This window comes from Candoia aspera, chromosome 7, assembly GCF_035149785.1.
Source record: "Candoia aspera isolate rCanAsp1 chromosome 7, rCanAsp1.hap2, whole genome shotgun sequence".
In the NCBI taxonomy this organism is placed as follows: domain Eukaryota; kingdom Metazoa; phylum Chordata; class Lepidosauria; order Squamata; family Boidae; genus Candoia; species Candoia aspera.
The window spans coordinates 78,730,183-78,742,907 of NC_086159.1; the positions used below are offsets into that span (position 1 = coordinate 78,730,183).

General features: G+C 41.9%; 1 protein-coding gene across 1 annotated transcript in view; it reads left to right on the top strand.

Moving 5' to 3' along the window:
* The first annotated feature begins 5,447 nt into the window (after positions 1-5,447).
* Positions 5,448-12,725, top strand: part of LOC134501529 (protein piccolo-like) — a 57,148-nt gene continuing 49,870 nt past the window's right edge. The window contains exon 1 of the mRNA XM_063309370.1: positions 5,448-5,882. Coding sequence (XP_063165440.1) covers positions 5,448-5,882 — 435 coding nt within the window. The remainder of the gene's footprint in view (positions 5,883-12,725) is intronic.

Consider the following 12,725-nt stretch of genomic DNA (forward strand, 5'->3'; position numbering starts at 1 on the left):
CCCATGAGGTGATTGAACCATAAGGAGATATAATCCATTCTGAAATCCATGTTAGGCAACCAGCATGATAGTACAATCTGAAATTGGGGCTGTTAAACTACCCCGTTCTTCTGAATCTTGCAAATACTTGAATGTAATCCTTGGCCATTTGTTACAGCATATATACTTTTCTATGCCAGTTGTTAATGCTTTATTTTCAATATAAACTGGAATCATTTGAAATAGAAAGTTTAGCCTTGTTAAAATATTCATCTTAACTGCTGCAGTCCTTCCTAATAGGACAAATATAATTTCTTCCATCTAGAAATATCTGTTATTATGTTTCCAAATTGGTAAATAATTATTCTTACTGGTTTTGTCAAAAAGATTCCTAGATACTTGACCTTTTTATTTTAATGTTAAAGCTTGTTAAGTCAATACACAAATTGCTTTTCATCTTCTGTCAAATTCCATATCAACATCTAAGTTTTCTCTTTTATTAATTCTGACTGACCTTATAGCCTGACACCAAACTGTATAGTTGCATTGTTGTTGTTTATTCGTTCAGTTGCTTCTGACTCTTTGTGACTTCATGGACCAGTCCACGCCAGAGCTTCCTGTCAGTCATCAACACCCCTAGCTCCCCCAAGGTTGAGTCCGTCACCTCTAGAATATCATCTATCCATCTTGCCCTTGGTTGGCCCCTCTTCCTTTTGCCTTCCACTCTCCCTAGCATCATAATGAGAAAACAGGACACCCTTCCATTCTCCAGGGTGTCCTGTTTTCTCATTATGTGGCCAAAGTTTTGCCTTGTTGCATATGTTCCATCAATGTTATAAAAGAGACTCCAGATTCAGCAATTATTGATACAATATAATCAGCATATAATTTCAATTTATGTTCCTGTGCAGCTAATTTAACTCCTAGGACTCCATTTTCTCAATTTATTTGGATTGCCAAGGGTTCTAGAGCTAGTAAAAACAAGGGAGAGAAAGCCTTCTCTTGTTCCCTTCAGTATAGTACACTGCTATACAATAAGCCTATTAACAATAATTTTAGACTTTTGTTCTTTATATATACTCTGTATCCATGTAAAAGACTTTCCATTATTCTCATAAATAGCAATTTTTGTCTAAAAAATGGTTTTATTCTCAAGTACAGTTTTCTGCCTTTTTTAACTATATAATCCATGTGTAAATTCAAATGGATATTTCATTATGTTTAGTGATACCTAGTACACATTTGAGAGCCAGCTTGGTGTAGTGGTTAAGGCACCAGGCTAAAAACTGGGAGAGACTGCGAGTTCTACAGTAGTCCCACCTGAGGCAGAAAGCCAGCTGGGGGACCTTGGGCCAGTCATTCTCTCTCAGCCCTCGGAAAGAGGCAATGGTAAACCACTTCTGAAAAACCTTGCCAAGAAAACTACAGGGACTTGTCCAGGCAGTCTCCAAGAATCAGACATGATTGAACGGGGCGGGGGGGAGTACACATATATCTGCATTAAATTATTTTGAGCTCAGTGTGCTTTATTTTAATTAGAGATAAATTGCTGTATTTTGAAATCTTTTTTATATTTCTTAATATGGATTAAATATTAGAGAAAAACCATTTCTTCCTAGAATTAGAAGATCTTACTTTTATTTTGCCATGAGTTCTTTTAACCTCCTGTTATTATTATGTTTTATTTTGACTAGTCTATGTGCTTACATTGTTTCAGAATTATTTTATGGTTGTTTCAGAATTATTTTATGGTGTACTATACTGAAGGGACTCCTGCCAACCTAGCAGTTCGAAAACATGCAAACGTGAGTAGATTAATAGGTACCGCTTCGGCGGGCAGGTAACGGCGTTCCATTTAGTCATGCCGGCCACATGACCACGGAAGTGTCTATGGACAAACGCCGGCTCTTCGGCTTTGAAACGGAGATGAGCACCACCCCCTAGAGTCGGACACGACTGGACTTAATGTTACCTTTACCTATACTGAAGGGAACAAGAGAAGGATTTCTCTCCCTTGTTTTTACTAGCACTAGAACCCTTGGCAATCCAAATAAGTTGAGAAAATTGAATCCTAGGAGTTAAATTAGCTGCACAAGAACATAAATTGAAATTATATGCTGATTATATTGTATCAATAATTGCTCGATCTGGAGTCTCTTTTATAACATTGATGGAACACATGCAACAAGGCAAAACTGAAGTACTCTGGCCACTGATACTGGTGTTTGGTAGTTTGTTAATTATTATTATTATTATTATTATTATTATTATTAATATATATTTATCTTGTAAGCTTTCCAGGATCAAAAAGTGAGCCACAACTTCAGATTAATAAATAGTAAGTTATTATACTGAAGTGTAGTATACTAATAAACTATATGAAGAAATAAATAAAAATTAAAAGCCTACAATGCTTTTTTGAATAAACTTAATGTTTTCTCAATTTAGAAAGTACTATTCGTTTTGTTGGGGAGGGGTAACATTAGCTGGTCTAAGCGTTTCTGTAAAGGTAACTGCCAAAATAATGAATAAATAATAAAATACAGATTTAAGTGTTGACTGATTCTATGAAATCTGATTCCTTAGAATATTATGTTCATTGATAGAAGCCTTTGAAAGCTGTTCTCACAAAATACTGTTTGTCTTCTATTATTTTTTTGTTTAAATTTCCAGATCCATTCCAGCCTTAAATACTTTTGTTCATTTATTGCTAGGAGAAATAAATTAATAACAAACTAATTTATTGTTAATAGTTAATTAATTAATAAAAATAAAAGCCAATCACAGGTACAAGCTGCCTCAGTAACACCACACACAGGCTAGTCCTTAATCTTCCAGTGGTAACCACAGAAACAACAGCTGGTGGATTATTTTGAATTAAGGGTCTATTAATATTGATTCTTCATGGTCAGCACAGCCTAGCAAATCTTCCTGTTATTATTTGGGAATTATTTTGTTAAGTAATGACAGTGTTTTTATCTACTGAAAGCTCATTCTTAATAAACATTCTTGCAAAATCTGCTTTCAAGATAATGCAGTGCTGAGTCTTAGAAGTTATTATGTTTATCTCAGATTACATTATAATTCTGGAAACTCCTATTGGCCTTCTTTGAACAATCACAACACAGCTCAACAAACTATGAAAATGTATTTGAGTGTACACAGTCCACTTGCATCATGTTTTGCTTTGTATTCTTATCATTCCTTAGTTCCTGTTTTTTACACAAGGATCTCGGCAGCAGCAATCCCAAACGGTATCCTCAACTCACTAACAAGCAATCACAAATTGTTCCACTACCTCCAGGATACGCCCAAGTTACCTCCTTGGAGGTAATTACCCCCAGTTTAAGAACCACTGTCCAATCCTCTCATTTTTGCCAATTAATCCCTTCCCTGAGAGTATGTAAGCAATCATTTTTTGTAGTTCTGTCTACAGGAGGATCTCTTTGCAGTTAAAATAGGATCTGAACTTTTCCAGGCAATATGCTGCCTTATTTCTGAAATGTCAGTAGTGCTTCTACTTCTGGAAGCTTTTAGAAAAAGAAAGAAAATTAAGAATCTTGCAACCTGTTAGCTCATGACTACTGGCATATTGCCAGTAGAGTAGATGAGAGCCAATTTGGTCTAGTGGTTAAGGTTCTGGGCTAGAAACCAGGAGACTGAGAGTTCTAGTCCTGCCTTGGGCATGAAAGCCGGCTGGGTGACCTTGGGCCAGTCACTTTCTCTCAGCCCAATTCGGTGCAATGTAGACTAGCTTCCTCATGGTGCACCCCAGGCAATGTGACTTGTTATGGCTAAATAGTCTACACATCTGGCTGCTGGACCTCACAAGGATTTCCCAGCAAGAAAAAAAAGCAGCATGAACACCTAACTGCTATGCCGTACGATAAAAAAAAAAGTAGATTTTCTGTCTTTTGCTTATATATAACTGAAAGAAATACTTATTCTTAAAGTTGGAAAGACTATTTCTTTAATGATAAAGCAGTCAAATAATCTAAAAAGACAAAAACTCATCTGGAATATAACAGAATGAGATGCTCTCCAGCTGGAAAGTAAAACCTTCACTAAAGCAAGGACAAATAAGGGTGCTGAATAGGAGCAAAATATTTAAACTGAAAGCAGCAATCAATTTAATTCAGCAAAGTCCCATGAAATTCAGTGGGAAGTAACATGTATAGCAGTTTTCCCCAACCTGGTCAAGATTCTGGAAGTTGTAGTTCCATATATATATATGTTCCATATATATATGAAAGGCCCTAGTCTTAGGAAGCCTTGAATATAAGAGGGCAATCTCATCCCTATTATAATGTATTTTATGGATGTATCAGATGCGAAAGAACAAAGTAAGGATATACAGTGTATTATGCTGGAGGAAATTTGGAAGTGAAATCACAGAGGCAAGTACAGTTTTTTCTTTTTAATTTCAAAAATATAGCTGCAGTTCCATCCTGTAGGTATTAGCAGAAATAATGTTTTTCTCCACATGTAATTATTCTATTAATTATGCCTGGATGTTCATTTATTGAGTTAATAAGAAAATTGTGCCCTGTTGTTAGTGTCAACATCTTAACTGGCTATCACCATGTTGTGGTTGTGATAATCTATTTACTATATAGCATAGAACAAAATCCTGTGGCCAAAAATCATCCAATTCAACCCAATATGTGAAATTCACATAAATTCCATTATATGGAATGTTTGATTTTGGGTTCTTACTTCTTTAGGCTTAGAGGCAACTGCAAGAAAGCTTGGCCCTTGGGATATTGAACCATTTAAAGTAGAAGTCTGAAAGTGCTTTAGAGTTTTCAAGTCACAGTGCTGCAGTGCAAGGTTTTGCTCTAATCCAGTGTTTCCCAATCTGGGCAATTTCCAGATGTTTGGACTTCAACCCGAAAATTTCAGTCAGCACTGCGGAATGCTGAGAATTGTGGACGTTGAAGTCCACACATCTAGAAATCACACAATTTGGAAAACACTGCTCTAATCCAGTGATAATTTTCTTTACTTATTTCTTTACATATTTCCTTTCACAAGGGCAATGTCATGTTCACTGTTCCAATGTGCACTGTACATCGTTTCACATGCCATGTTGCTGACTTTGTGCCAAGCTCTGTATCTATGTTCATGTTAATGGAATGTGTTTGAGTTATGTGCTCAGCTCAAGGACTTTTCCACCGCAACGTCAAGAGCCGTTAGGAGCACCTGGGATTGTGAGCCTGGGAAGAGTCTACGGGGGGAGGGATCTCGTTTGTACCAAGGGGTTTTTAATTTGCATTTGGCGTGTTTTTCTCATTCTCAGCTTTCTTTGTACTTGCATACTATTCTTTAATAAACCAGATTTTATTCAGCTCTTGCTTATGAGTCTGAGAGTATTTTAGGATAGGCAAACATTACATAAAGCTGAGAATCTTCCAAAGTATACCGCTAGCTCCTACCGAGATCAATTCTTGTGAGGGAAATAGTTAGCAATGGCCAAGTCGAGAATAGGGTCTGGGGAGCTCGAGGAGTCAGCTAACCCATTGCCCGAGTCGACAAGTCGGAGTGGAGAGCCGAGCCCCCCCCCCGAACTTTCATATTACCAGAAGGAGTTGAGTTCCAGCCCAGAGCTGGTGGGATCTAGCAATGGGGGAGAGCTAGAGCAACTGGCACCACGTGGATCACTCGCGGAGCTGATCAGCTGGGAGACAATGGGAGAGCCCCAGCCAGGGACGTCCCAGGCATTGTGGAAGCACCGTTTCCCGCTGACTCCAGAGGTGGAATCTACCACGGTAGCAACGGGGAGGCAGCCTGGCGTGCAACAGAGGGAGGAATCTCAAACCCCTGAGAGTCTGAGAGTACTTGAGGCAAAAATGGAATCGGTGGAGTATCTGCTAAAAAATCTGTCCTTGGTGATGGGCGGCCAGGTGAGAGACGATGGAAGTCCTAGCTTCACGCGTCCATCACCCATCCTCCCTCCCGAACCGCCGGTGGAGTGGGGCCGCAGACGACTCCGGGATAGATCTCCGCCCCGAAGAGGAACCACTACCATGTCCTGAGGTCCCACCACTCGACCTGCTGCCAGTTCTGCTCCAGCCGGAGGGGCGGTGAAGGACTTTTCTGTCAAATTTGATGGGGATCCTAACAAGCTATCTTTTTTCCTAACTAATGTAAAGAGCTACATGGAGCAATTCGAGCCATGCTTCCCTTCAGAGAAGACTAAGATAACGGCAGTGGCCACTAAGCTAAAAGGCAGAGTGGCAGACTGGTATGTCCAACTAACAGAGGCTGACGCCCCTGAGCTAGACTCTTTTGAAGACTTCTTGTGGGCACTAAAACTGCATTTTGAGGATCTTCTGGCCAGGACAAGAGCTAAGGAGGCACTAAAGGATCTCATCCAGGGCTCCAAGTCGGTAGCCAACTATGCCCTGGAATTTAAAGCCTTGGCAGGCAAGGTCCCCGATTGGTCTCAGTCAACCTTAGTAGAAAGGTTCAAAGACGGACTCAGCAGTGAGGTCTTAAAATGGGCACTATGCAGAGACGACCCAGAGTCATTACACGAATGGATTTGTCTGGCCAGGAAGGCAGAGCATGCTCAATGCACCTACCTGCAGGCCAGAAGGCACAAGAAGCCGCCAGCCACAATGTGGGGGCCCTGAACCGGAGCAGCGGCTACCCCATCTGGCCACCGAACGTGGGAAGAGGAGAGACAGCGACGCTATGCACAAGGCCAGTGTATCCCATGTGGAAAGGTCAGACATCGAGCTGCAGACTGCCCAAAACCCAAGGTTGGAGATCGAGCAACTAAAGCGCTGACCAAACCACCCCCCCCACCACAACGGATGTCAGCGGCCAAGGGGGCTACAGACATCGAAGAAGAGATTTACTTCTCAGGAGAGGCTGAGGTTGCCTCTCCGGAGCCAGCGGGAAACGTCAGCCACCTGCCCTGAAAAGCGCCTGTGGGCAGGTGGAGGAGGATGGGTGTGAAGACGCTATGGTGAGTCTTGTTGGCAGATGCTGGGAAAGCCTTTAGCCCAGGAGAGGTCAAAAAAGTCACACACCAAGCATTTCTATAAAAATAATTTATTTACAGAAAGCAAAAACAAAAGCAAAACATTTAAAGGACTTAGCCCCCTTTGGAGCAAGCCTTGCTTGCTACATATCGGCAGAGAGAAAAAAAAAAAAAGGAAGTGAGAACAAGTCTGGGCAGGTCCTCCCCTCCCCCAGGCTATTTGCATGAAGCACGTGCGAGGAGACAATCTAATACAACCCCTTCACCTGGCCAAAATGATTTGATACAATAGCAGTCTTAATCTGTTAGTAGGAAAACCTCAACACTCCCCTTTTTACACTATAGATTAAGATGCAAATCAATCTTCTCTGACTTTATATGTCTTTCCATTCACATTACCATTATCTCCCCTTTGGTTTAACAGAAAGCTACCATTCTTCTTCCTGTGTTTTTCCAAACCTAGGTAATTGGTCACAACTCCAAGGTTTTTTTTAATATGAAATGGCTTTTCATGCAGGCTTCAAAATCAAGCCTTTGTTTTTCTGTTGATGTGAATAGCAGCAAATCATCAACATAAATGCAGATACATACAGCTTTGTTTGTCCTTCTTCATATATACACAGGGATCTGCTTTTCCTTTTTCAAAACCAAAACTCTGCAGTTTTTCATCTACTTTTTGGTTCCAGGATCTAGCAGCTTGTTTTAACCCATAGATTGACTTCTGCAGTTCACAGACTAGATTCTCCCCTTTTTCATAGCCAGGGGGTTGCTGCATGTATAATCTGTGGTCTAAATCACCATAGAGAAATGCAGTTTGAATGTCATAGTGGTTAACTGACATTCCCTTGAGTGCAGCAACTTTTAACAGTAATCTAATTGATTCACCTTTAGTAACTGGTGCAAAAGTCTTGTCAAAGTCTAAATCTTTCCTTTGAGTGAACCCTTTTGCAACCAACCTTGCTTTATATTTTTGGATTTTGCCATCAGCATCCCTTTTCAGTTTGAAAACCCACCTACAACCCAGACAGCGTTCATTGGGAGGTAGATTTACCAGTTTCCATGTTTTATTTTCTTTCAAGGATGCTAATTCCTGTTGCATGGCAGAATGCCAATTTTGTGCAATCTCAGGTGGTAAAGCATTCACTTGTTCTAAAGACTCAGGTTCTGTGAATATGTGAAAAGCCTTTACCGTTTCAGCCTGAAAACGTGATGGAGGAACGCCTTTATTACTCCTCTGTGATCTGCGAGGTAATACAGGGCTTAAATTTTGACTCCTATCACTTTCCTGAGAAGCATCTATCTCATCAGACAGATCTTCAGTTTGCTTTTCTGGTTTAATGTCCTCATCAGGCAAAAGATCACCATCAGCAAGTCCTTGCTGTTCTTTTGTGGTGGTCAGTTCAACTGGAGAGCTAGAATTTAATCTCCCCCAGTTTTGTTCAGCAAAAGAAGCGCTTTTGCTAATTATTAATTTCTCTCCCATTATGAACCTGTAGCTCCTCTGGCTTTGTTCATAGCCAACAAAGATGGCTTTCTTTGTTGTGGGGCCTCCTTTCCTTCTCTGCTGTTTTGGAATGTGAACCCATGCAGTGCTACCAAACACTCTAAGATGGCTTACCTTTGGTTTCACACCATAAAACAAATGGAATGGAGTGTCCTGAATCATAGAGTTATACAACCTGTTCTGAACATAACAAGCAGTCGATAAAGCTTCTCCCCAGAACTTAAAACATAAGCGTGAATCTTTTAACATGCATTCCATCGCATTTTGCAAGGTTCTGCCCTTTCTTTCAGCAACACCATTTTGCTGAGGGGTGTACGGGTTAGAAAGAATTTGTTCTATCCCTTTTTCCACTAGGAACCTTCTGAATTTGTGAGAAAGGTATTCTCCTCCTCTATCACATTGGAGTGCAGATACAGGCCTAGGGAATTTTCCATTTGCCCATGTCACAAAACTTTTAAATTTCTCAAATGCCTCATCTTTATGTTTTAAGATGTAGATAAATGTGTATCTTGAGAAATCATCAATGATGGTCATTGCATACCTTGCTTGTCCAAGACTTGGAGCAAAAGGACCAATAATGTCAGAGTGTACAATTTCCAAAGGTCTAGTTGTAACTCTGTCACTGTGCTTACTCACAGGAGCTTTTAGTGTTTTGCATTCTTTGCAAACTACACAGTCTAAGTATTTATCACAGGGTTTTATCTTTAGGTCAGCACACAGTTGTGGCATTTGTGCTATATACTTGTAATTAGCATGACCAAGTCTCCTGTGCATCAGGTGTACACATTGGTCATGATATGGTGTGTTGCCAACTGCAGCCTTGCAGCTTGGCTTCCTTGCATTTTGCACAATGTACAAGGAGTCTTTTAACATACCAGTAGCACACAATTTCCCATTTTTACATATCTCACAACCATTTTTCTTAAATGTTATGATATACCCTGTTGCAGCCAATTGTGCCACAGATAAAAGGTTTGATTGTAAATTTGGCACATACAACACACCTTTTACAGTTTCTCCTAAGCTGGATAAATACAAGTCACCTTGTCCCATAATTTTGGTCACAGACCCATCAGCCAAAGATACACTTTGTCTTTCAGTTTTAGACAGTGACACAAAAGAGCTTTTACAATTACATAAATGACAATTGGCCCCAGAATCTAACACCCATACATCAGAATTACCCTTCTCAGCAACCTGTGCAATCTGGGTTGTCTGAAGAGCCTTCTTCTGTGTTGCCCTTGTGTTCTTCTGCTCTGTCTTTCTACCCTTGGGTCTCATGGCACAGTCTCTTTGCAAATGTCCAGCTGAACCACAAGTGAAGCATCGCTGGCTTGCTAGCGCTGTGGCCTCAGGTTCCTTTCCCTTCTTTTCCCTCATTTTCTGGTCTTGCAGCTTTCCAAAAGAGATGGGGGGGGGATCTTTCCTCTCTCTTCTCCCATTCAGCGAGTAAGCGCTGTGTAACATACGATGGGGTGAGGTCTGCTTCAGGCATAGCCTCCAGGGTACAAATCAGCGTGTCCCATGTTGCATTTAGTGAGGACAGGAGGATATAGGATTTTGTGAGAGGTGTAAATTCCATTCCTCTCTCCTGCAACTCAACAAACAGCTGCTGAATATAATGCAGGTGCTCAGGAAGGCTATCTCCTTCTGCAAGGTAGGCTCTGTACAGCTTTTTCGTCAGAGTAACTTTACTCCCTGCTGTTGCCTTTACATATAAGTCTCTCAAAGCGTCCCAAAGTTGCTTTGCAGACTGCATGCCTCGCACGTGGACTAGCTGATTGTCCTCAACTCCCAAGATAATGGTGGCTCTAGCCCGCTCATCCTGTCTCAGCCATTCGGCACTGGGATTTTGGGGGTTTTGCTCACCAATTGGCAGCCAAAGATCCTCTCTGCGAAGATACATTTCCATCTTCAGGGCCCAATTCAAATAGTTGGTCTCTGATAGGCGCTCCAGAGGCATCGCTGAGGGCTGGGAGGTAGCCATGGCTTCTTCCTTCTTTTGCAAGTCACCTCAGCTGGCTTCTAAGTCCTGCAGACCGGCAGTTGCTGGAAAATCTCCAGGTGGCTCCAAAGAAAATCTTCACAGGTCTTTGCTACCTGCCTTTAAATTGTGCATGAGGTGTGGAGCTGACCTCTCTTTTCTCTCTGGGTTTTACTGCGTTGTTTACTGGGCCCATAACCTGTTGGCAGATGCTGGGAAAGCCTTTAGCCCAGGAGAGGTCAAAAAAGTCACACACCAAGCATTTCTATAAAAATAATTTATTTACAGAAAGCAAAAACAAAAGCAAAACATTTAAAGGACTTAGCCCCCTTTGGAGCAAGCCTTGCTTGCTACATATCGGCAGAGAGAAAAAAAAAAAAAAGGAAGTGAGAACAAGTCCGGGCAGGTCCTCCCCTCCCCCAGGCTATTTGCATGAAGCACGTGCGAGGAGACAATCTAATACAACCCCTTCACCTGGCCAAAATGATTTGATACAATAGCAGTCTTAATCTGTTAGTAGGAAAACCTCAACAAGTCTGACTGCCCCACTCTAGCAGTGAAAGTGAAGTTGGGCTCATGCACTAGGACTACGGAAATCTGGGCTCTTATTGACTCTGGGTGTTCAAGGTGTCTCATTCACCCTGATCTGGTTGCTGCTTTGGACTTACCCAGCTTTCCTCTAAAGCAGCCTTTGATCTTCACCCAGCTAGATGGGTCAACGGCGGGTGGGGGTCCAGCAACTCATTTTACTGGAAATGTAGCGATGCAAATGGGCAGCCACAAGGAGGCTTTAAAATTTATTGTGGCACTGGTTGGTAATCCCATGGTAATTCTGGGAATTCCCTGGTTGACTTGGCGCAGCCCATATATAAATTGGGAGCACCGGACTGTCACTTTTAATGATGGGTTTTACCAAGCTCCTACAGAAGAGACCCTTACGTGTGGGGGTGGTTAGAGCGGCGATCGCCATGCCGCACCCCAGCTTACCACACTTAGAAGACTTGCCCGACCTATACCGAGACTTTGCAGATGTCTTTGGGGAAGTGGAAGCAGAACAGCTGCCCCCCCCCCCATCGAAAGACTGACTGTGCAATAGAGCTGGTCCCCAATGCCCAATTGCCCAAGCCGAAAATCTATCCAATGACCCAGAAGGAACTAGTGGCATTGTGAGACTTTATTGACAAAAACCTGTCAAGGGGATTTATTGAACCTGCAAATTCCCCGGTTGGGGCCCCTGTCCTTTTCCGGGAAAAGAGGGATGGCACGCTTAGACTTTGTACAAACTATCAGGGGTTAAATTCTGTCTCGGTCTGCAACAAATATCCCATACCTCTAATGAAAGACATGTTAGCCCATCTATCAATGGGGAAAATTTTCTCCAAGCTCGACCTTCGCGAAGCTTATTTTCGCATCCACATACAAGCTGGGGATGAGTGGAAAACTGCTTTTAATTGCCCATTAGGGTCATTTCAGTACAAAGTCCTCCCTTTTGGGTTAGCTGGGATGCCAGGAGTCTTCATGCAATTGATTAATGAAGTGTTACATGATCATTTGTTTAAAGGGGTCCTGGTTTACTTAGACGATGTTCTGATTTACACTGAAACCGAGGAGGAGCACGAACGCCTCCTCAAACAGGTGTTAAGCAAGCTTAGAAATGCAAAGCTCTATGCAAAGCTTTCTAAATGTGAATTTCACAAAGCACGTCTTGACTACCTAGGCTATAGAGTCTCTGACAAGGGCATTGAGATGGACCCTGAAAAAATTCAGGCGATTTTAAATTGGGAACACCCCCACACCTGGCGGCAACTACAAAGCTTTTTGGGGTTCAGTAACGATTATCGCCAATTTATCCAGGGGTTCGCTGAAATTGCTCTGCCGCTCACTGATCTACTCCATACCAAGGGCTTGGGGGAGACACGCAAAGTAAAAAACCCTGGGGCAGTGCTGAATTGGACACCGGAATGCCAAACAGCATTTGAGAGGTTAAAAATCCTCTTCACTGCTGAGCCTATTTTACAACACCCGGATCCTGAATGCCCCTTTGTAGTACAAGTTGATGCTTCTGACTTTTCAAGTGGGGCTATATTGTTACAAAGAGATTCCGAAAATCACCTAAAACCCTGCGCGTATCTGTCCAGAAAATTTTCTGAAACAGCGCCAGTGGCATATTTGGGAGAAGGAGGCTTTTGCTGTAAAAGCCGCTTTGGAAGCCTGGTGGTGCCTTCTGGAAGGTGCTAAATGCCCTTTCGAGGTTTGGACTGATCACAGGA